This window comes from Oncorhynchus keta, chromosome 19, assembly GCF_023373465.1.
Source record: "Oncorhynchus keta strain PuntledgeMale-10-30-2019 chromosome 19, Oket_V2, whole genome shotgun sequence".
Taxonomy (NCBI): Eukaryota; Metazoa; Chordata; class Actinopteri; order Salmoniformes; family Salmonidae; genus Oncorhynchus; species Oncorhynchus keta.
Genome location: NC_068439.1, coordinates 41,507,326 through 41,531,775, shown reverse-complemented (window position 1 = coordinate 41,531,775; position 24,450 = coordinate 41,507,326). Strand labels below are relative to the sequence as shown.

General features: G+C 43.1%; 1 protein-coding gene across 2 annotated transcripts in view; it reads left to right on the top strand.

The window, feature by feature from the left end:
• The window catches only part of LOC118398316 (dolichyl-diphosphooligosaccharide--protein glycosyltransferase subunit STT3B-like), a 96,129-nt gene that overhangs the window by 53,015 nt on the left and 18,664 nt on the right, over positions 1–24,450 (top strand). For both annotated transcript variants that reach the window (XM_052470593.1, XM_035793526.2), the window contains exons 3-7: positions 863–1,150; positions 11,469–11,534; positions 17,547–17,646; positions 21,019–21,117; positions 22,866–23,012. In XM_052470593.1, coding sequence (XP_052326553.1) covers positions 863–1,150; positions 11,469–11,534; positions 17,547–17,646; positions 21,019–21,117; positions 22,866–23,012 — 700 coding nt within the window. The remainder of the gene's footprint in view (positions 1–862; positions 1,151–11,468; positions 11,535–17,546; positions 17,647–21,018; positions 21,118–22,865; positions 23,013–24,450) is intronic.

Sequence of the window (24,450 nt, the reverse complement as noted above, 5' to 3'; positions counted from 1 at the left end):
AAGCCAATAAACCGCCCTTTGTTACTGTAGAGAAATGGACCAGGCACATTTTTCACGCTGACGGGCCTAAATGTGATGCTATATGTGGGTGGTGGGGGGGGTGCGTGCAGACTACAGAGAGCCCAGCATCTGTTCTGGGGGCAACTAAACAGTGATTACTTCAGCTTTTTGTTTTAACCGAAGTAGCGTTAGCCGAGGCTCTAGCTCAATCCCCAGGTCAGGGAAACTGGGTTGGATGATTTGGGAGAGAGGTGCAATAAGACTATGGTCGATAAAGTTTAGCACGCCTAGGCTACTACTAGCTAATTAAAAACGAGAAGCACGTCAGGCAGAGACGAGCCAAAGTCCGCTGGACTTGTCTCTGCGTGGCGTATAGCATACATCAGGGCATCACTCACACTTAGACACAGCCCCTCTGACTTCAGAAAGGTTTCACACGAGCCTAATTAGGCCCGGGTCTCATGAGTTTATAGGCAGAGAGCTGTAAGCTTTGGCTGTTTTGAGGCCTCCGCTTTGAACGGGGCAATTAGTCAGTATTTCGCTGGAGAAGGTCGCCTTACCTGGTTTTCCCAATTTGTCAATCCAGAGCAGATTCAATCAACTTGACTCACTCTTGTGGTATGTCAAGCATGTGGATGCAGAAAGCCAACACTTAATTGACGTATCACTCTCCTGCCTGACCTGTGGAGTTCCAACTAACTCGATGGATAAGTTACAGTACATTATGGTTGATTTTAAAAGTTTATTCCCAGTGTGGTGTCTTGTCCTGGATATAAAATGCAAGTATCCCATCCATATGCGTGAAGGTGCCATAAATGTTCCATTACAGCCCCTCTTATCTTGTCTCTCTCTCTCTCTCCAGGTATATCCAGGTTTGATGGTCACCGCAGGCCTTATACACTACGTACTGAACCTGCTCCACTTGACGGTGCACATCCGGGATGTGTGCGTCTTCCTGGCGCCCGTGTTCAGTGGCCTGACATCCATCTCCACCTTTCTGCTGACGCGGGAACTGTGGAACCAGGGGGCGGGGCTTCTGGCTGCCTGCTTTATCGCCATTGTTCCCGGGTACATCTCCCGCTCGGTGGCCGGCTCCTTCGACAACGAGGGCATTGCCATCTTCGCCCTCCAGTTCACCTACTACCTTTGGGTAAGCCTGCCTCTTCCGGTTTGAACTTCCATCCTTTAGAAATCCCTTTGAGATCCTTTATGGCTGCGGGTGTTTCTCAATATGGGTACTACCGTGTGCCGCTCTCTGAGGCTGTTCTCTTGAGTACGTTCTTGTGAGGACGACAGTGTGGAGAATGCGTAAAACATTGCATTTGAGATGCACTCGCACTCCCCATACTGTACTACCTCACGCTGCTCCTCCCCATTCACTGAGCCTTTTTTCCAGCCAGGGCAATGGCAATAGAGACAAGATATACACAAAGCAAGCATTTGACTTCAATATTATCAGCTAGCTAGCTATATGTGAATCATAATAATGTAATTAACCAGATTAACAGGCAAAAAATTTCCTAAAACAAATTATGCAAGGTTGATTATTTGTGGATAACTAGCTAGCTATTGACTTGCAATCTACACACACTACAGTAGGTATTGTAGACATGTAAGCATCACAAAAAGCATCACAAAAATTCACACAATACATACACAGCATGTATTAACATGTATTAACATTAAATATTGTAGTCCGGCATCATATGAGATGTGAATAGGCAACATTTCATTTCAAAGTCGGAGTGTATTTTCTCTCGCTTTCAGGTGAAATAATGACCACCATTAATTTCCCAAAAATGTTGCGTAATTTTTGATGTGGTTACGTCATATTTGTTTCAAAATATGTGCAAACTGAGTGCGCGTTCGTGAAGCGTGCTCCGTTTCACCAATTTTGATTTGGACTCGTACTCTGACTAAATTTGCGTGCTCGGAGAAAGATAGTATGCATTTAGAGAAACGTCCTACATTTAGGGGTCGGTTTCCGAGGCACAGATTAAGCCAAGTCCTGGACTAAAAGGCAAGTTCAATGGAGGATCTCCAAAATAAATATGTTTTTAGTCCAGAACTAGGCTACATCTGTGTCTGGGGAAAACCGCCTCTTGATCTTTCTCAGTGTGTTTTTCGATTTGTATACCCATGGCCCATTTGATGTGAAGAGGGACGTTCTATTTGACAAGATTTGCAGTCAATGCGCTAATAGCTGCTCTGGCGTGGTTAAATTATTGCTACACTGTGAACCTTCACTCAGCCTCCTGACTGTCTGCTTTCAGTCGCCTCCGGTGAGGTAAAATGCATTTATTTACCATACTTGGGAACAGTCCATTCACTTGAACAGTAACCCCTTTTTTCCTTTTCTCTCATCACCCAAAAAACTGCCCTGATAGGCTTAGCGGAATGTCGGAGAATATGACCAGACATTGGATAAGCTAACGTACGCGAGGTGAAAGGATTATGAGCACAATGGCTTACGACACCATGGAAATGGACCATCTGCTGTAGGAGGATTCTAGGCAAAAGACACTCCCATATTCACATTATTTGCCCTCAGTGCATGTCCTCTGCCTTCAATCACAATAGAGTCACAGCCTCGCGCACACACCGCTCTACTCCCTCACACATTTTGTACATTATGCTCCCTGATGACTTGAGGCCGAGGCAGGTGCATGCAACTTATACCCACAGATTAAATTGAAGTGCATTGTAAATGGGCAAATTTGGCATTAATCAGCATTCGTCTCCCCCCCTTATCAAAGTCGACCTTGGCAGGGGGCGCCTGGCTCCCCATCAGTTCCCTCTATTCATTTCACTCGGGTGGCATTTAAGCCCCTCCAGACAAGCTGAGAATCGTAAGGATCCCCTCCACACCAAGTTATCCTCAAGGATTTTTCAGGGTTAAAACTGAACAGCGCTCCTAACAAACGGGGAGCGGCCTTTTTATTTATTTACATTTTTTCCTTCCCTCCTCCCAAGGACACACCGGCATTCACTCAGGTAAATGTGGCGCGTGCTCTCTCGCACCATGCTTCACTTGTTTATTTTGTCACCAGTGGCAAGCTCTGCAGGACTCTGTGTGTTCCTGAACTTCTCTGTCTCTGCATTTATCAGTCAGTAGATTTCTTTCAGCTTGACACTTGACCAACGAAGTACGGACATATTGAACTCCCGAGGGGACTTGAGACCCCAAAGGTCGCTTCCATGTCATGCCTCTGGAGTGTCACGTTAACTCAAGCGAGTGCGACTGAGCTGACAACTCCTCCACTCGGTTTGAAGAGCCTCGGCTTTCATCAACCGGCCACACACCCTGGAGTTGTGCCACAGAGAACCTCCCACATTATGGGTGTGATTGTCAGTCATGACTGGCTCCTGACCCAGGGGGGCTCCACCACTGTTATATGAAACGCAGACAGACAATGTATAGTTTGCTCAATATTATGCATTTACTTACGTACCGCTAAACCGCTACCGGGGACATTGTCTTTAATGCTAGTATGATTTACTTGGGAACCTGCAGTGTCTGCTTGTGATGAAGTGTTTTCCTTGTCATAAGCCGCCTTCTCTGTCATAATTTCACAATGATTAGATACGGATCATTTTTCTATTTGGTTTAGACAGAGCTTTTGTATCTGCAGTGTCATAAGAGCTTTTAATTGTCATTTCACATGGACCATGTCTGTCTTAAAACGAACCAACACGACGAGTGCATCCCAAATGGCATCGTACTTCCTATATAGTGCACTTTTGTTAACCAGAGCCCTATGGGCCCTGGGCAAAAGTAGTGCGCACTATAGGGAATAGGGTGCCATGATTTGGAAGGCAGACAATGAGTGTTCCAGGTGGCCCCCACCGGCAAGAGCCCCGAAAAAACTATCATCCTGGCTACGCGTCACTGCTTTCCATTATAAGTCTCATTTACCCACTTTTATCTTAGTGTTTTCACCCCCCCTCTCTCTTTCTCTTTAGCCGATCCCTCCTTGCAGGCTGAAATAGGAGCCTCTCCCAGGCTTCTTCTCCAATCTTCATTATCCCTCTCCTTCATTTTATCTGCTAATAACCCATTCAACTCCAGCTGCTTAATCTGCCCCCCCCCCAATCTATAATTGAATCCTCTCGCACCCCAGAGACCTGCCCCTTTTAACACTAGCACTCCCCGCTACCCTCCCCTAACCCCTCTCCACTGTGCTTACATTGTTGTCACACTAATTTCACAGTTTCTCCAGGCTCACATTTAATTAGCCCCGCTTTTATCGCTGTGTGAGGGAAGTAAACGAGAGATGTATTTGAACATGAGCGATCACATGGCTGTGTGAAGAGTAGAGACGTATTTCGAACTGACCATGCAAATGCTCTGCATGGTAGTTTCGGGCCCTGGTAGGTTCTGTGCTAGCTCCCTTTTTTAATTGTCTGTGGCACTGAGGAGGCTAAAAAAAGGCTTCTGGTGTTCCTCAGTTGCCTACATCTTTATCAGTTCCCTCAATATTACCTGTGAGGAGATGTGTAGTTTCACACTTGGGTCAAAACCAGATGGAGCCTCATCGGCGAGAACGCGCGTGACATGGTAACTGTTTTGGGTTGGTTTTAAAAATCGATGGGAGGATGGAGGTGTTCGCTGCTCTGGTGGGTATTCGGAACCATGCCTGCTTTCCCCGCTGATCAATCAATCCTCGTCAGCGGGTCAAGTGACTGTAATGTGTCTCTCAGACGGCGTTCGATAAAACAGTCTGTGCCCCCACCTGCCCTGCACCCTTCCATCACTTTCCCACAGTGTCATGAAAGGTAAAATGGGGCTATCTGTCACATGGTCCCTTTTTTAATGTGTTGACTCAGGCTGTGGGGTGAGACCAGGTATCCAGAAGTCCCAGCTAGTGTGTCAGGAGCAGACTAATATGCTAGGAAGCCCTCTCTTTAAACACTAGCAAGGCCACTTGGCTTGAGTCAATAACAGGGTGCGTTCTCAGAGCATGGGCAGACCAGCAGGCAAGTGTCTTCACGGACATTTTCAATCTCTCCTTGTCCCAGTCAGTAATCCCAACATGTTTCAAATTGGCCACCCTCATCCACGTCGACGGGTCTGTAGTGGAGTGACTTTTCCCCTTCAGGAGGCTGAAAAGATTTGGCATGGGCCCTCAGATCCTCAGTTGTACAGCTGCACCATCGAGAGCACCTTAACTGGCCAAATCACTGCTTGATATGGCAAATACACCGCCCTCCTAAGGCAAAGCGCCACAAAGGGTGTTACGGGCGGATCAGTAAATCACTCCCAGTCATCCAGTACCTCCATCAGGCGGTATCAGAGGAAGGTCTGATACATTGCCAAAGACTTCAGCCATCCAAGCCATAGGACTGTTCACTCTGCTACTGTCCGGCAAACGGTACTGGTGAATCAACTCTCAGACCAACAGGCTCCAAGACTGCTTCTTACTCCAAGCCAGAAGACCGCTATAAATAGTTAATTACAGTGCCTTCAAAGTATTCACACCCCCTTGATTTAAAAATAAAATAAAAAAAATTGTGCACATTTTGTTAGCCTGAATTTGAAATGGAATAAATCTTTATTCTTTTTTTGAGTCAATTAGTATTCAATCCCTTTATGGCAAGCCTAAATAAGTTCAGGAGTAAGAATTTGCTAAAGTCACACGTGGACTTTTGAATGACTACCATTCTACCCTTCACATACAATTGGTCCCTCAAATAGGCAGTGCGTTTCAAAAACAGATTCAACCACTAAGATCAGGGAGGTTTTCCAATGCCTCGCAAAGAAGGGTACCTGTTAGTAGATGGGTAAAAACAGCAGACATGTAATATCCCTTTGAGCACAGCGAAGTTATTAAATTACACTTTGGAGGGTGTATCGATACACCCAGTCACTACAAAGGTACAGGCATCCTGTTTGCAACAAGGCACTAAAGTAATACAACAAAAAAATGTGGCAAAGCAATTCATTTTGTCTTGCATACAAAGTGTTATGTTTTGGACAAATCCGTTACATACATTACTGAGTACCACTCTCCATATGTGACCGACCTCCTTAATTCGGTCTTATGTAGCAAAATTTGAAATTGTGTTAATTACATTTAATAAAAGTGGAGACAGAGCTACACAATTGTATATTATACATGGCATTTCAGGAACAATGGGAAATTAATTTTGCATTGAAAGTTGATCAACTTGTAACCTCACTTTTAAGAAAATGGTCTTTGAATGTTTTGGTAAACCTACTGGAGAGCTCTTCGGTCTACACCCATTTAGCTTCGTTCACACCCTCTTAAGCTTTAGTCCCACCCATCTCTTTAAGGGTTGATCTGAGTGTTCTGCCCTAACAGCAGTCAAATCACCCAAGCTAACTTGGGGGTGGGGGAGAAGATAATCTATTTAATCAATTTTGACTTCAGGCTGAAACATGGGAATATGTCAATGGGTATTAATACTTTCTGAAGGCACTAATTGGTTACCCAGACTATCTGCATTGTGACCCAATCTTGAACTGACTCTGCACACTCGCAAGGGCATATACAGTATAACACTCACACAATACACTGACACGCTCTCAAACTCTCACACTACATACACATACTTTCACACTCATATGCTGCTGCTACTCTGTGTATTTTACTCATCTATCCTGATGCCTCGTCATTTTACCCTGCCTTTATGTAGATATCTACAGCAAATACCTTGTACACGGTGATATGGTACTGGGACTCCGTATGTATGTACAGTTGAAGTTGGAAGTTTACATGTATACACCTTAACCAAGTACATTTAAACTCAGTTTTTTGACACAACTCCTGACATGTAATCCTATTAAAAATTCCCTTAGGTCAGTTAGGATCACCACTTTTATTTTAAGAATGTGAAATGTCAGACTAATATTATAATTATTTATTTCAGCTTTTCTTTATTTCATCACATTCCCAGTGGGTCAGAAGTTTACATGCACTCAATTAGCATTTGGTAGCATTGGGTCAAATGTTTTGGATAGCCTTCCACAAGCTTCCCACAATAAGTTGGGTGAATTTTGGCCCATTCCTCCTGACGGAGCTGGTGGAATTGAGTCAGGTTCGTAGGCCTCCTTGCTCGCACATGCTTTTTCAGTTCCCACAAATGTTCTATAGGATTGAGTTCAGTGCTTTGTGATGGCCTCTCCAATACCTTGACTTTTTTTGTCCTTAAGCCATTTTGCCACAACTTTGGAAGTATGCTTGGTGTCATTGTCCATTTGGAAGACCCATTTTTGACCAAGATTTGACTTCCTGACTGATGTCTTAAGATGTTGCTTCAATATATATCCAAATCATTTTCCCTGCCTCATGAAGCCATCTATTTTGTGAAGTGCACCAGTCCCTCATGTAGCAAAGCACCCCCACAACATGATGCTGCCACCCACGTGCTTCACGGTTGGGATGTCCTTTGGCTTGCGAGCCTCCCCCTTTTTCCTCCAAACATAACGATGGTCATTATGGCCAAACATTTCTATTTTTGTTTCATCAGACCTGAGGACATTACTCCAAAAAGTACAATCTTTGTCCCCATGTGCAGTTGCAAACTGTAGTCTAGCTTTTTTGGAGCAGTGGCTTCTTTCTTGCTGAGTGGCCTTTCAGGTTATGTTGATATAAGACTTGTTTTTACTGTGGATATAGATACTTTTGTACTTGTTTCCTCTACCATCTTCACAAGGTCCTTTGCTGTTGTTCTGGAATTGATTTGCACTTTTCACACCAAAGTACTTTATTTTTGTTCATATAATTTAAAACGCAGGTGTAGGCAAAACCATAAGCAAATAGGTCAACTGTGATATGACTAAAGAGTTAATCAGGGTGATTTTTCCACATAGACAGGTATTTTCCTTTCCATGGTAGCAAGATCTTATCTATTTTTGCTAACTTTCTATAAAAATGTATTGGAGTAAGATCATTTCTTCCCTTTGGGATTTGTATACCGAGTATGTCCACATCTCCATCAGACCATTTAATCGGTGAAGTACACGGTAATATAAAATTTGCATATTTTTTTGTGATCCAATCCAGAGGTTAGCAAAAGTGTCTAGATCCTCTGAGGCTGTGGAGGGATTCTACGTTTTTTTTTCTCTTCCTAATGTGTTTTTAAGAGTATGAATCCTCAGCGTACAATGACACCTTAGTTTAAGTCACAGATTTGTAATCCCTTAATATTGTTGGATAATCCCAATTATTGTTGGATCTAATTTTAACAGCTAACATTTCGATGGCAATAATAAATAAATAGATATGCTGATCGTGGACAACCTTGTTTTTACTCCTCTAGATAGTTTAAAACTTCTGAGATGTAGCCATTATTTTACACCTAGGCTTACTATACGTAACGTTAACCCGTTTTATAAGAGATTCCCCAAAATTGAAATATTATAGGCATTTATATACAGTGGGGCAAACAAGTATTTCGTCGGCCACCAATTGTGCAATTTCTCCCACTTAAAAAGATGAGGCCTGTAATTTTCATCATAGGTACACTAACTATGACAGACAAAATGAGAAAAAAATCCAGAAAATCACGTTGTAGGATTCTTAATGAATTTATTTGCAAATTATGGTGGAAAATAAGTATTTGGTCAATTACAAATGTTTATCTCAATACTTTGTTATATACCCTTTGTTGGCATGTCAAACGTTTTCTGTAAGTCTTCACATGGTTTTCACACACACTTGCTGGCATTCTTTGTCCTCCAAACACGACGAGTTGAGTTTTTACCAAAAAGTTATATTTTGGTGACATCCTCCCAATCTTCTTCTGGATCATCCAAATGCTCTCTGGCAAACTTCAGACGGGCCTGGACATGTACTGGCTTAAGCAGGGGGACACGTCTGGCACTGCAGGGTTTGAGTCCCTGGCGGCGTAGCGTGTTACTGATGGTAGGCTTTGCCAGTTTTCTGCAGGTCATTCACTAGGTCCCCCCGTGTGGTTCTGGGATTTTTGCTCACCGTTCTTGTGATCATTTTGACCCCACGGGGTGAGATCTTGCGTGGAGCCCCAGATTGAGGGAGATTATCAGTGGTCTTGTATGTCTTCCATTTCCTAATATTTGCTCACACAGTTGATTTCTTCAAACCAAGCTGCTTACCTATTGCAGATTCCGTCTTCCCAGCCTGGTGCAGGTCTAAAATTTTGTTTCTGGTGTCCTTTGACAGCTCTTTGGTCTTGGCCATAGTGGAGTTTGGAGTGTAAGTGTTTGAGGTTGTGGACAGGTGTCTTTTATACTGATAACAAGTTCAAACAGGTGCCATTAATACATGTAACGAGTGGAGGACAGAGGAGCCTCTTAAAGAAGAAGTTACAGGTCTGTGAGAGCCAGAAATCCCCCCCCCCCCCCACTGTATAAACTCTAGTCGTACTTTATCAAAGGCATTTTCAAAATCAGCTATGAAAACCAGGCCTGGTGTTCCCGATATTTTATAGTATTATATTGTTTCCATTACTTGTCTTTTATTATCTCCAATGTATTGTCCATGTAAAAAAACTGTAAGTAGGAATAATATCTGACAATATTTTTTAAATTCTGTGGCAAGCATTTTTCTAAGATTCTTTGCATCACAACACTGAAGTGTAAGAGGCCTCCAATTCTTTAAATGGACTGGATCGTTATATATATATACCACTTGGGTCCTGTTTCAGTGAGAATGCCCTTGTGTGTTCAATAATCTACCATTTTATATATAGGAGTTGTTAAAACATGCTAATAATGGTCCTCTGAGTATATAAAAAAAAAAAGTTTGGTGTACTTACACTGGTATGCCATCCAGCCCCAGAGTTTTCCCAGCCTTAAAGGCTTTAATTCCATCAAGAAGTTCCTCCTCTGGAATTTGGCCTTCACATGAGTCTTTCTGTACAGATGTTAATTTTACATTATTATTAGGAAAGAAATCCATACAATTAGCTTGGGTTAGTGGGGATGGAGGAGACAAACGAAAACATATCCTTAAAGTACTTCCTCTTTCAAATAACATTCAGTTACTCATGCGTGACTACATTTTTAACAAGTTTCAATACATTTTTTTTGTTGTAACATTTCAGTAATGAAGATTTTGATTCAATGGGATTAGTATGCTGTTCCACTAACACTTTTTCCCCCACAGCCTTATTCTAAAATTGATCAAATCTACATACAATAGCCCATAATGACAAAGTGAAAACTCTTTTCTTTTTATTTTCTTTTTTTACAAATGTATTACAAATGAACAGGAACCTTATGTACATAGGTATTCAGACCCTTTCTATGAGACTCAAAATTGAGCTCAGGTGCATCCTGTTTCCATTGAGCATCCCTGATTTTTCCACAACTTGATTGGAAGCCACCTGTGGTAAATTCAATTGATTGGAAATGATTTGGAAAGGCACACACTATATAAGATCCAACAGTTGACTGTGCATATTAGTGCAAAAATCAAGCCATGAGGTTGAAGGAATTGTCTGTAGAGCTCCGAGACAGGATTGTGCCGAGGCACAGATCTGAGGAATGGTACCAAAATATTTCTGCAGCGTTGAAGGTCCTCAAGAACACAGTGGCCTCTATCAGTCTTAAACGGAAGAGGTTTGGAACCAACAAGACTATTCCTAGAGTTGGCTGCCCAGCCAAACTGACCAATTGGGGTAGAAGAGCCTTGGTCAGGGAGTTCACCAAAAACCCAATGGTCACTGAGTTCCTTTGTGGAGATGGGAAAACCTTCCAGAAGGACAACCATCTCTGCAGCACTCCACAAATCAGGCCCATGACAACCCGCTTGGAGTTTGCCAAATGGCACCTAAAGACTGTCAGACCATGAGAAACTAGTTTCTCTGGTCTGACGAAACCAAGATTGAACTATTTGGCCTGAATGCCAAGCGTCACGTCTGGAAGAAACCTGGCACCAGCCCTATAGTGATGCGTGGTATTGGCAGCATGCTGTGGGGATGTTTTTCAGCAGCAGGGACTGGGAGATTAGTCAGGATTGAGGGAAAGATCAATGGAGCAAAGTACAGAGATCCTTGATGAAAACAACCTGCTCAGGACCTCAGATTGGGGCGAAGGTTCACTTTCCAACAGGACAAAGACCCTTTAGCACACAGCCAAGACAAAGTAGTAGAGGCTTCGGGACAAGTCTCAATGTCCTTGAGTGGCTCAGCCAGAGCCCGGACTTGAATCTGCTGGAACATCTCTGGAGAGACCTGAAAATAGCTGTGTAGCGACACACCCATCCAACCTGACAGAGTTTGAGAGGATCTGCACAGAAGAATGGGAGAAAGTCTCCAAATACAGGTGTGCCAAGTTTGTAGCTTCATACCCACGAAGACTCCAGGCTGTAATTGCTGCATAAGGTGCTTCAACAAAGTACTGAATAAAGGGTCTGAATACTTATGTAAATATAACTTTTCAGTTTTCTGAGACATTTCTCAACTGTTTTTTGCTCTGTCAGTTTACTAGTCCTTAACCGTTTTGTCTGTTCTCTCCCTCATAGGTGAAGTCGATCAAAACCGGCTCGGTGTTCTGGTCCATTGGCTGCTGCCTCTCCTACTTCTACATGGTGAGTGTCGGAGCCTTAACTGTTAGTCGGAAACACATAAACAGTGTCATTGATTTACACTAACCTAGCATCCCATCTCTGGGAATTGGAAGTCATGATTACATTAAGATAGCGTTGAGTACGATCATAGACGCTGCTCGTTACCGCTTTTGACGTGAAAATGGAGTCTGCACCGGCGCGTTAAACCTTTTGGTCGATGGAGAGATAAGAGAAACTGCGCCAACTGCCTCCCAGACAGGTCTCTTTGTGTACGATTGGTGATGTTGAGTGCCTGCAATTATCTTCTGCTTCCAGCATCTTCAGTTAAATCTCCCCTCAGCTCGAGAAGAGACAGATGTCAAATGAAATGGATTATAGACATCCAGCTCCCATCGATCATGTCGGGGCCCAGCATCCAAGCTCCGCGGGAAGAGAGAAGGGGAAAGCCACTAATGACCACATTTGAAAAGAGATCAGAGCGGGGAGATTTTCTACAGCGAGAAACCACACCAATTTTATAAGCCCCTCTTGTTCTCTCTCGCTCCTCAAAGATCTAGAGTGAGACTATTTCGACCTTCCCCTCCATACGGTTCTGAGTAGAGGGTGTACAGCTACGACCGGAAGTAACCTTTTTTTTGTAGCTTGTTAGAATCATTAACATGGCAGGCTAGGAAAAGATTTACGGTTACGGTAAGCTAAAATGCTATCATAACCTTTTACAAAAATGTACTTCCTGTTGTTAGGTGTACTCCCTCTAGTCACAACCCCACTCTACCCTCCCACCAACAGGGTTTGTTGGTGACACGACAAGCCCGGATCACCTTTGTCACACTCTCACTACCCTCTTGGGCCCCATACTCAACTAGCGAACCGGAACCGGACCCAGAAGAGGGTCAATACGGACCGCGGCTTCAACACCTGGTATCATATAAACAGAAGACGTGGAACAATGCGTATAATTGCAAAACATGAGCTTTTAAAACAGCAAATTGTCTGCTTAATGTGTTCAACTGTATGAAATCTGGCTTTAAAACTAACATTTTCCTTCCGCCAACAAGAGGGGTGTGAACAGTTTCCGGGGTGGGGGTTTGTTAGTACGCCAATTTTTAAATGATATTATCCATCTGGACCTTTGCTACCTTGGAAATGTGTGTGACCCGACCTTTTCAAATAATACTTGATAGTAGTACCAAGCTACAATATCTACCCCCTCCATCGTTTCTCCCCTCCCACTGTTGATTTTAAAGATACTCACTCACCCATGAGGCTTAATTGAACACGACACATTTGCAATGCCCAGTGAGAAATTCCCTGCTCAGCTCTGTCATCAGGCCAGGGAGGGAGAGGGGAAGCTCGGTTGAGACGTCATGATTGACAAGACCTGCGAAAACCCCTACTGTGAGAGCTGCGTGACGTTCCCTCTCATGTCTCCCGGGAGAGATCGTGTTTTCCCTAAGTTCCTGTGACGACTGCCTCCTACCCTGCCAGAACCTCCCTTTCTCCCTCCCCCAACCACCAGCATCATGAGAGCACTTCTGAAGTTCTTTTCACTCATAAAGTATTTATGAGGCATTCTCAGCAGCACAACTCAGCTCTTCAGATGATTGTAAGACGTACTGCTTTCTGGAGGTTATTATTAGAAGTCGAGCGATTTTAAAATCTCAACTCAAGGCACTTTTTCTATACATTGAAGAAACCTATGCAGAGCTTTGCAGTGGTTCACCTACCTACCCAGGCCCCACCTGACTTTCAACAAAACAACTTTCTCACACAAATAATATTCTTTCTCAGTTGAGACTCCAGTCCCAGCTTATATCCTTCACTTATGTCATCTGATACCCCCTTAGGTGACCAACAGCATCTCAGGTTATTCTGTTTCCCGCATTCTACCCCCCGCAGAGGTCCCTGAGCCTCTTTATGCCGCCTTCTGAGGCAATCGAATTTAGCCCCGTAGCAAGACCCCTAAGCCCTTTTATCACTGCAATACCCTCCGTCCCCCTATGCTGCTTGATAGAAATAAGACCAGTGGAGCGTGGGTAAAGGAGAATGGCTAAAGTCGAATGGTGTCTGGTTCTTTGCTGACCCCATTATGACAGCAGTAAGACTTGTCCATTAGGGTCACAGGGCCAAATGCTACCTTGAGATGCACTTGTTGTAGTACACATACTAACAGGTTAGCGTTGGGCCCATAGGAAGCCCTAACATAGTGTAACAGCCCTTCCTCCTCGTTGTATTGTAACAAATTGCTTGTCCACCTGGTTGTAATTGTAACATACAGAGAAAGTTATTCCTCATTGTATTGTAAGGGACTCTTCTCGAAGGACAACTGTCAGAACATCCAAATCCTGTCAGAACATGGCATGAAAGCCTTACAAGGATGTCACTCAGATGTTTCAATACACCCAGATGATATGAGGATGTGGCTTATTTAATTAGGGAATCTACTAACCATTATCTCCAGCTTACAACATTCCTGATAGTTACTATTGCCAGAAATAAATATTCTTCACTCAAAGCCGGAGTAAGAAGGTAATTTCTTGAAATGCATTAAGCAGAATGCATAGGGGCCTAACCAGAAAAAGTTTTTTTGATTGAGGCCTTTTTTGTGATTTAAGTGACGTTTCCAGTTGAGCTATATTGATAAGTACATTATAAACTCAGTAAAAAGAAACGTCCCTTTTTCAGGACCCTGTCTTTCAAAGATCATTTGTAATAATCCAAATAACTTCACAGATCTTCATTGTAAAGGGTTTGAACACTGTTTCCCATGCTTGTTCAATGAACCATAAACAATTCATGAACATGCACCTGGGGAACGGTCATTAAGACACCAACAACTTACAGACGGTAGGCAATTAAGGTCACAGTTGTGAAAAGTTAGGACCCTAAAGAGGCCTTTCTACTGACTCTGAAAAACACAAAAAGAAAGATGCCCAGGGTCCCTGCTCATCTGTGTGAACAGGCCTTAGGCATGCTGCAAGGAGGCATGAGGACTGCAGATGTGGCCAGGGCAATAAATTGCAATGTCCGTACTGTGAGACGCCTAAGACAGCGCTACAGAGAGACAGGATGGACAGCTGATCTTCCTCGCAGTGGCAGACCACGTGTAACAACACCTGCACAGGATCGGTACATCCGAACATCACACTTGCGGGACAGGTACAGGATGGCAACAACTGCCCGAGTTACACTAGGAACGCACAATCTCTCCATCAGTGCTCAGACTGTCTGCAATAGGCTGAGAGAGGCTGGACTGAGGGCTTGTAGGCCTGTTGTAAGCCAGACATCACCGGCAACAACGTTGCCTATGGGCACAAACCCGCTGTCGCTGGACCAGACAGGACTGGCAAAAAGTGCTCTTCGCTGACTAGTTGCAATTTTGTCTCACCAGGGGTGATGGTCGGATTTGCGTTTATCGTCGAAGGAATGAGCGTTACATTGAAGCCTGTACTCTGGAGCGGGATTGATTTGGAGGTGGAGGGTCCGTCATGGTCTGGGGCAGTGTGCCACAGCATCATCGGACTGAGCTTGTTGTCATAACAGGCAATCTCAACGCCGTGCATTACAGGGAAGACATCATCCTCCCTCATGTGGTACCCTTCCTGTAGGCTCATCCTGACATGACCCTCCGCATGACAATGCCACCAGCCATACTGCTTGCTCTGTGTGTGATTTCCTGCAAGACAGGAATGTCAGTGTTCTGCCATGGCCAGTGAAGAGCCCGGATCTCAATCCCATTGAGCACATCTGGGACCTGTTGGACCAGAGGGTGAGGGCTAGGGCCATTCCCCTCAAATGTCCGGGAACTTGCAGGTGCCTTGGTTGAAGTGTGGGGCAACATCTCACAGCAAGAACTGGCAAATGTGGTGCAGTCCATGAGGAGGAGATGCACTTGATGCAGCTGTTGGCCACACCAGATACTTACTTTTGATTTGACCCCCCTAAGTTCAGGGACACAATTGTCACATGTCTGTGGAACTTGTTCAGTTTGTCTGTTGAAATTTATGTTCATACAAATATTTACATTTTTGTTTGCTGAAAATATTTCCAGTTGACAGTGCGGAAGTTTAGTTTTTGCTGAGTTTATTTACTCTAACAGGCATATTGATAGTGTATGCACCAGCTCTTTCAGCTACCTCAGTCTCTTAACTTTGGCGCACCGATCCCTTTAGCGGGATAATTTCCGTCAACATCCGCTGAATTGCAAAGCGTCAAATTCAATTACAAAAAATAGTTATATTACTAAGTGCAATATAGCAAAACACGGCTTATCTTGTTATTAATCCACCTGGCGTGTCAGATTTGTTTTTTAAATAAGCTTTTTGGCGAAAGCAAACCAAGCGTTTATGTAAGGACATCTATCTCAGCAGACAAAACATTACAAACAGCTAGCAGCAAAGTAGATTGGTCTGAAGAGCAATAAAATGAATCGCTTACTTTTGATGATCTTCTGATCTTTGCACTCACGAGACTCCCAGTTACACAAATGTTACTTTTGTTCCATAAAGATTATTTTTATAAGATTATAATACCATCCATTTGGTTGGTGCATTATGTTCAGAAATCCACAGGCTCGAGCGGTCACGACGGGGCAGACAAATTCCAAATAGTATCCGTTAAGTTCGTAGAAACATGTCAGTTTAAAAGAAAATCAATCCTCAGGTTGTTTTTACAATAAATAATTGATCATATTTAGACCGTAGCTTTTTCAATAGGAGAGAGGGAGAGAGAAAATGTCTGCTCCAAGCTGCTCGCGCATGTCAAATTCTGGCACCCAGCCATCCACTGACGCGATGTGATATTTCTCACTCATTTTTTTCTGAATAAAAGCCTGAAACTGTCTAAAGACTGTTCGGACCATGTGGAAGCCATAGGAAAAGGAGCCTGGTTGATATCCCTTTAAATTGAGGCATGCAATGGAACAGGGAGCTTTTAAAATAGAAGGCACTTCCTCTTTGGATTTTCCTCAGGTTTTCGCCTGCAATATCAGTTCTGTTATACTCACAGACAATATTTTGACAGTTTTGGAAACTTTTCTATCCTAATCTGACATATGCATATAGCATATTCTGGGCCTGAGAAGTTTCATTTGGGTATGTTTTTCATCCCAACATCAAAATACTGCCCCCTACACTCAAGAGGTTAACATACTTTTTTTTGGTAGTAAACAAGTTATTTTGTGCTTGGTGGTGCAGAGATTTCAGTCTGAGTGAAGAGTTGGTTCAAGCTTTGTGTTCGATATGGTTCGGTGACTCCAGAAGATTGCTGGTTGCTTATTCAACCCTCAAAATCATGTGGGGGCAGTAACACACACAACGGTGAGGTCATTAGCAGTACATGTGTGAGATGTTTGGTCAAATTACACTTCATGGCCGGGAGGCTGCGTCAAGCAACCCTCGCACATTTATACTAACCTCGCTCTCTCCTCACTGATACCCCCCAGCAGTCCCTCTGCGTCAGCGTTGTTTTCAATTAACAACCTCTTCTCTCACAGAGAACCACTGCGGCTGTGTCAACACAGAAAAGTAGCTCAAAATGGGAGTCTTCTCCGTATTCATTCAGGTTAGGCTTCGACTGCACCTAATTTAGCTCTCACCATCTGAAGCTAAAGATGTAAATGGCTGAAAAGATCATTTCGCTTAACCACTCCTGAACAAACTTGAGTCCCCCCACCCGCAATTAGCAGTAATTGCAAAACATATTTTTATCATAGATGAGGGATTTGTGAATGAAATGTGTGATTGTGTGGCTAAGCAGGTGTGAGTATTTTCCCTCTGACTGCTCTGCACATCCTACATACTGGAGTTGATGTTTTTTTGTAGAGTATTTTATAGGCCCCTTGTTTCACGTTCCAAGTCAGACAAAAGTGTCGACGCATCATTTCATGGAGCTTTTAAAGTTATTGATGCATTTTTACTTTGCGGTCATAGTGTTTAAACATGATTGCATTGGCTTTCTATTGGTCCACCGTGTATTCCCATGCATTCCTGGTGGCGTGCGAGTGCGTTTTGCTGATGGCTGTGTTTGTTGCAGGTGTCAGCATGGGGAGGATACGTCTTCATCATCAACCTGATCCCGCTGCATGTCTTTGTGCTGCTGCTCATGCAGCGCTACAGCAGGAGGGTCTACATCGGTGAGTGACCACAAAACACTTTAATCTGCCAAAGAGATATGATCATAACCCCCCCTCCTACACCGAGTGCACAAAACCATTAAGAACATTTACATGAACTGACCAGGTGAATCCAGGCGAAGTTCCCTTATTGATGTCACTGGTTTAAATTCACTTCGAACAGTGGTTCCCAAACTTTTTATAGTCCCGTACCCCTTCAAACATTCAACCTCCAGCTGCGTACCCCCCCTTTAGCACCAGGGTCAGAGCACTTTCAAATGTTTTTATTTTTTTTGTCGCCATCACTGTAAGCCTGCCACACACAATACATGTATTAAACATAAGAATGAGTGAGTTTGTCACAACCTGGCTTGTGGGAAGTCACGGGGCTCTTTATAGAACCAGGGCACAAATAATAATAATAATAAAAATCAATAATTTAGCTCTTGACCGTCTTACATATAAAACCTGATTTGTTCATTGAAAATGGTGAATAACTCACCACAGGTTAATGAGAAGGTTGTGCTTGAAAGGATGCACATAACTGCAATGTTGTATTGGAGTCTCAGTCTTAAATATTTTTCCACAGTCTGTGCCTGTATTTAGTTTTCATGCTAGTGAGGGCCGAGAATCCACTCTCGCATAGGTACGTGGTTGCAATAGGCATCAGTGTCTTAACAGTGCGATTTGCCAAGGCAGGATATTCAGAACGCAGACCAATCCAGAAATCTGGCAGTGGTTTCTGATTTAAATTTTAACAGAACCGCTTGTTGCAATTTCGATGAGGCTCTCTTGTTCAGATATCGATAAGTGGACTGGAGGCAGGGCATGAAAGGGATAACGAATCTAGCTTTTTGTCATCCGTTTCGGGAAAGTACCTGCATAATTGCGCACCCAACTCAGGTGCTTCGCTATATTACATTTGACATTGTCTGTAAGCTTGAGTTAATTTGCACACAAAAAAAATCCTACAATGATGGACAGACCTGTGTTGTCCTTGCTAATGCAGACATAGAGCTCCAACTTCTTTAATCATAGACTCAATTTTGTCCTGCACATTGAATATAGTTGCGGAGAGTCCCTGTAATCCTTGATTCAGATAGTTCAGGCGAGGGGGAGGGGCATCATCCAGATAGGCCAGTCGTGTGAGAAACTCGTCATGAAAGCGGTCAAACAAGTGTAAATGATGGTTAGTAAAAACTTTAAGCTTGTTACTCAATTCCAAAAAACATGTCCATACATTGCCCCTTGATAACCAGCATGTCGTTAAAGTGTTACATGGTCGGTGTCCATATCATTGCATAGTGCAGAAAATACACGAGCGTTCAGGGGCCTTGCTTTAACAAAGTGAACCATTTTCACTGTAGTGTCCAAAACGTCTTTCAAGCTGTCAGGCATTCCCTTGGCAGCAAGAGCCTCTCGGACCGCGTTTCGCTACATACGGACCGTTAATGGAATTCCTGCAAGAGTAACGGTTAATGTGATTGGATGTCAGTTATTTGACTAGGCTACCTGTATTTGACATTGCTGCTTCGTTGAACACTAGATGGTTTAATTGTTTTTGACAGTGAAATGAGGCTACTCAGACAAGGAAAAAAGTATGTATGTATGTATGTATGTATGTATGTATGTATGTATGTATGTATGTCCCTGATGGAAAATTTAAATGGACTGTTTGGAAATGTGAACCACATGTTTGTTTGGAGTACCCCCACGGCATTACGCGTACCCCGGTTTGGGAATACCTGGTGTAGATGGAGAGGGGTTAAAGAAGGATTTTTAAGCCTTGAGACATGGAGTGTGTATTTGTGCCATTCGTAGGGTGAATGGGCAAGAAAATATTTGAGTGCCTTTGAACGGGGTATGGTAGTGGGTGCCAGGTGAACCGGTTTGAGTTTGTAAAGAACTGCAACGCTCTTGGGTTTGTCACGCTCAGTTTCCCGTGTGTATCAAGGATAGTCCATCACTCAAAGGACATCCAGCCAATTTGACACCACTGTGGGAAGTATTGGAGTCAACATGGGCCAGCATACCTGTGGAATGCTTTCAACACCTTGTTGAGTCCATGGCCTGAGGGCAAAGGGGGGTGCAAATTAATATTAGGAAGGTGTTCCTGATGTTTTGTACACGCACAAAGTTTATCTGATCGCAAACCATCTGCTAAAGAGATGTGACCACACATCTGTTTTCCTCAAAACAGCCACAAATACTTGTTTGCTCTCCTGAATGTGACTGAGAACTGAGTTTAATTATGAATTTGACTGCGTATATCTTACTGTAAATTGCTTCTATTTCTGAGTAAACCACAGATCAAAAGAACCAGACTTATTTTCGTCCTTGAGGCTCACACAGAACACATCACATTGTCAGACAGGCAGAAATGCTGCAGCGTCGTAGGCAGTACATATTTAGCTAAGCTGAAGGAACAGCAGGCTAGGTGGGTTAAGATAAATGGTTTAGCATCAAGCATCGTTTACACTTCATTATATATATTACTCAAGGTAAACAGTACCCTGTTCTTGGGTGCTTTGAAAATAAATTACGTCCCTATTTAAAATTTAGGGCATTGACCCCTGCTATACGCAATCTCTTTGCATTTTCCTCAAAGGATATTGGCAGTGCCTTTGTACCCTTCCACAAGAACCATTTGTTAATGCAGAACATTTTCTCCATTAAAAAATACAAAAAATTGTTCCAAAATATTTATGCTTCGCAGAAGCTGTCAACTTCAAGCACCCTTTAATAGATTAGGGCTTTGCGTTGATTTTCAAGCAGCCATCTTGTGTAAGTCCTTGCTTCACAACCATCTCGTTTTGATCTAGTTTGAACCTTTCTCCTTCGTTATACCATAGAGAAAGCTCTTCTAAAAAAAGGAGATGCCTCATTGGCATCGGCGCTGGCACAATGAGTCCTTGAACAAAAGTGCATTGTCAGTGTTACTCACAACTCTAATTCACACAGTTCATCTCTTCATCTCTTACCTCCATCAGTCAACAGGCAAAAATGAATCAGTGTCAAGAGTGCTCAGGGCTCGCCAGTCACTTCAAAAGCCCCAGTGTTCAGAAAAGTGTGAAATCTTAATTAAGGCACATGCCTTAGGATCAGATCAGCTACAAAGGTGGGAGTTCTGCAGTTTTACTGCACTGTCGGCTCACGTTAGGCTCCCTCCGCACTTTTCTTTGCCCACTTCTATGTTCTCAGTAAATTTCTCCAGATGAGGCGTTAGTATTTAATCCCGCTCAGTCTCAATGCACATTAAATACCTCTAAAGAGAGAAGGCGCTTTTCCTTAACAACCCAAACTGAAGTGCGATTGGGGTTTTTGAATGGGACCGTATCTGTGTTCAACTTGTTTGTTTGATCTCATCTCCCTCTTTCTGTTTCTCTCTTTCAGCTTATAGCACTTTCTACATCGTGGGCCTGGTGCTATCCATGCAGATCCCCTTTGTGGGCTTCCAGCCAATTCGAACCAGTGAGCACATGGCTGCAGCAGGTAAGCCCCTCCCCCACCCACCCGCTTTTAGTCTACTGGGCGCTACGAGACGCAAACCGCTCTTAATTTATTTTTATTTAACCAGGTATGACCTCGTTGAGAAAGATATAAAAATGAAAAAAAATTTCCAACAGAGACCTTGGGCCATGACCAAGCAGTTGTTCTCTTGTATTCTGACTGAAACACTCCACTATTCCCACATTCACCAAAGCAGCATAGAGTTAGCCTCTTACTCTCTGGGTTTATTAATATGCTACACAGGGTTTTATTTTTGCATTTTAATTTCAGAAAATGTCCCTATAGCTGGCGCTAATAGTGGATTGATAACAACAGACGACTATCACAACACTGGCGGGTAAAGTAATAAGTAAACCGTGAAACGCCTTCATTCCACTATTAGCACCAGCTATATTATGGACATTTTTCTCTAATTACAATGAACAAATAAAACGATTATGTGTTGCACTTTAAAACCAGAGAGGAAGAGATTAACTTCATGATACTTTGGTGTATTTGCGAGGCGACAAGACATTGCAATGTACAGATTTCCAAAACATATGTGCACGGTTCTTTCTGCCTGCCCCTTTTCCCCCCTCATGCTCGCTTGCCTGGTCTTTCTCTTCACTCATGACAAGCGTGTGTTCCGTCCGTCGGTCTGTTGCGTGTAGAATATGCCAGCATACACATTGATGATAGGCCCTGCTTTACTGAAGCTACAGCTTTTGATTGCCGATAGATAGGCCTAGTGCACGGTTCTGCCTGGTGGCCGACCTGCCTATACTGTGCCTCTATCAGTCTCGTCTGTTAAAAAAATACTCAATCGGAGGAGTTGAGGAGTCGATTCTGCGTGCTTTTAGAAATGAGAGTCGAGGAATCAGTTATTTTGGAACAAAGTCTTGGAAAAATGGCAGAGAAAGTCAAGCGACAGCAGCAACGTCCTGTATGGAAGACATGTGATTAGGTGGTGAAATGCAAACTTTGTGGAGGTGGAATTTAGGTACCACATTGGTAGTACAGGTGCAATGCTTAATCATCTGAAAGTGATGCACCATGCGACCCAAACTGTTGCTGGCAGCAGTGCAACAGAATTGTGAATTAATGTTTCATTTTATGCACTTGTCTTATCGTTTTAATTTGTCACATCACTAGTAACAAGATTATGTACCTCTAAAGCATTACATTTTATGTTCCTCTTAGTCTAACGTAGCTTCAGTCTGATTTCTGAAGTGGTGTTTGTTATGAGGGTGACCGGGGCGGCACAGCACGGCAGCGACGTGGGCTTTGAGGAATGGAAAGCACTGTCACTCTCTCAAAGGTCTGGGCGTGTTTGGCTTCGGGCAGCAGCTGCTCGCAACATCTGGCGGTGTCTACAGCGACAGCCAGCGTGACGGGGACAGGAAGGGAAGAATAAAGCATCAGAGCGATGGGCTTTTTTACATTGTTCTGGTGGAGTTGTGACCTTGGAATGCTGGGGGGTTCGTACATTGGAAGTGAGCCTCTGTTTTGCCTGTGAAACTAGGGCTTTGTTCAATTAGCATGAAGTTCCACAAGAGAGCGACATCAGATAACAGAACAGAGATCCCATTTCAGTCTTAACTTAGTTCCTGCTATTCCGATATGTTGTGTTATTTGCAGCGTTAGTGTGTAAGCACATCTATAGTAAGACAACCGTCAAACCTGCTCGCACGAGACCCAAATGGTTAAGGTTGTTGTAATGCTGTGCTAACTCCGACATTCTGTGATTGCAGGCGTGTTTGCACTGCTCCAGGCATACGCGTTGCTGCAGTACCTGAAGGACAGGCTCACCAAGCAGGAGTTCCAGACCCTGTTCTTCCTGGGGGTGTCGCTAGCTGCTGGGGTGGTGTTCCTCACCGTCATCTATCTCACCTACACTGGTGAGTTCCTATTCCATTCCACATGCACGTGACTTACAGAGCAGCATGTCCTCCTATACCACATTGCCTTCAGAAAGTATTCAGACTTGTTCCACTTTTTGTTGTTACAGTCTGAATTCAAAATGAATGAAATCTGGGGGGTTTTCTCACCCATCTACACACAAAGTGAAAATGTGTTTTTAGATATTTTTTTTTGCAAATGTATTAAATTTAAATACAGATATTTACATTAGCTATCACACTCCTGAGTCAATACGTGTTAGACTCACCTTTTGGCAGCGATTGCAGTTGAGTCTTTCTGTGTAAGGGCTTTGCACATCTGGATTGTAATACATTTGTACATTATTCTTCAAGCTCTGTCAAGTTGGTTGTTGATCATTGCTAGACAATCATTTAAGTCTTGCCATAAATGTTCAAGCCGATTTATAAGTCAAAACTAACTAGGCCACTCGAACATTCAATGTAGTTTTGGTAAGCAACTCCAGTGTAGATTTAGCCTTTTAGGTTCATTTCCTGCTGAAAGGTGAATTTGTCTCCTGGTGTCTTTTGGAAAGCAGGCTGAGCCAGGTTTTCCTCTAGGATGTTGCCTGTGCTTAGCGCTGCTTCTTTTTATAAAAAAAAAAAAACTAGTCCTTGCAGATGACAAGCATACCCATAACATGATGCCGCCACTATTATGCTTGAAAATATGAAGTGTGGTACTCCATGTTGGATTTGTCTGAAACATAACGTTTTGTATTCAGGACATGAAGTACATTTCTTAGATACATTTTTTGGGAGTTTTACTTTATAATGCCTTATTGCAAAAAGGATACCTTTTTATTTAATTAGGCAAGTCATACATGATTTGGAATATCCGTATTCTGTACAAGCTTCATTTTTTCACTCAGGTTAGTATTGTGGAGTAACTACAATGTTGATCCATCCTCAGTTTTCTCCTATTACAGCCATTATTAAACTCTGTTTTAAATTCATCATTGGCCTCGTGATGAAATCCCTGAGCGGATTTCTTCCTTTCCGACAACTGAGTTAAGGACCCCTGTATCTTTGTAGTGACTGGGTGTATTGATACACCATCCAAAGTATAATTAATAACTCCACCATGCTCAAAGGCATATTCTGTCAGTTTAAATATATATATATATTTTTTTACCCATCTACTAATAGGTACCCTTTGCGAGGCATTGGAAAACCTCCCTGGTCTTTGTGGTTGAATCTGTGTTTGAAATTCACTGCTCGACTGAGGGACTTTATAATGATATGTGTGGGGTACAGAGATGAGGTAGTCATTCAAAACCTGTTAAACACTTGTTACACACAGTGAGTCCATGCAATTTATTATTTGACTTAAGTACATGTTTACGCCTGAACTTTAGGCTTGCCTTAACAAAGGGGTTGAATACTTATTGACCCCAGGCATTTCAGCTTTAAATGTTTA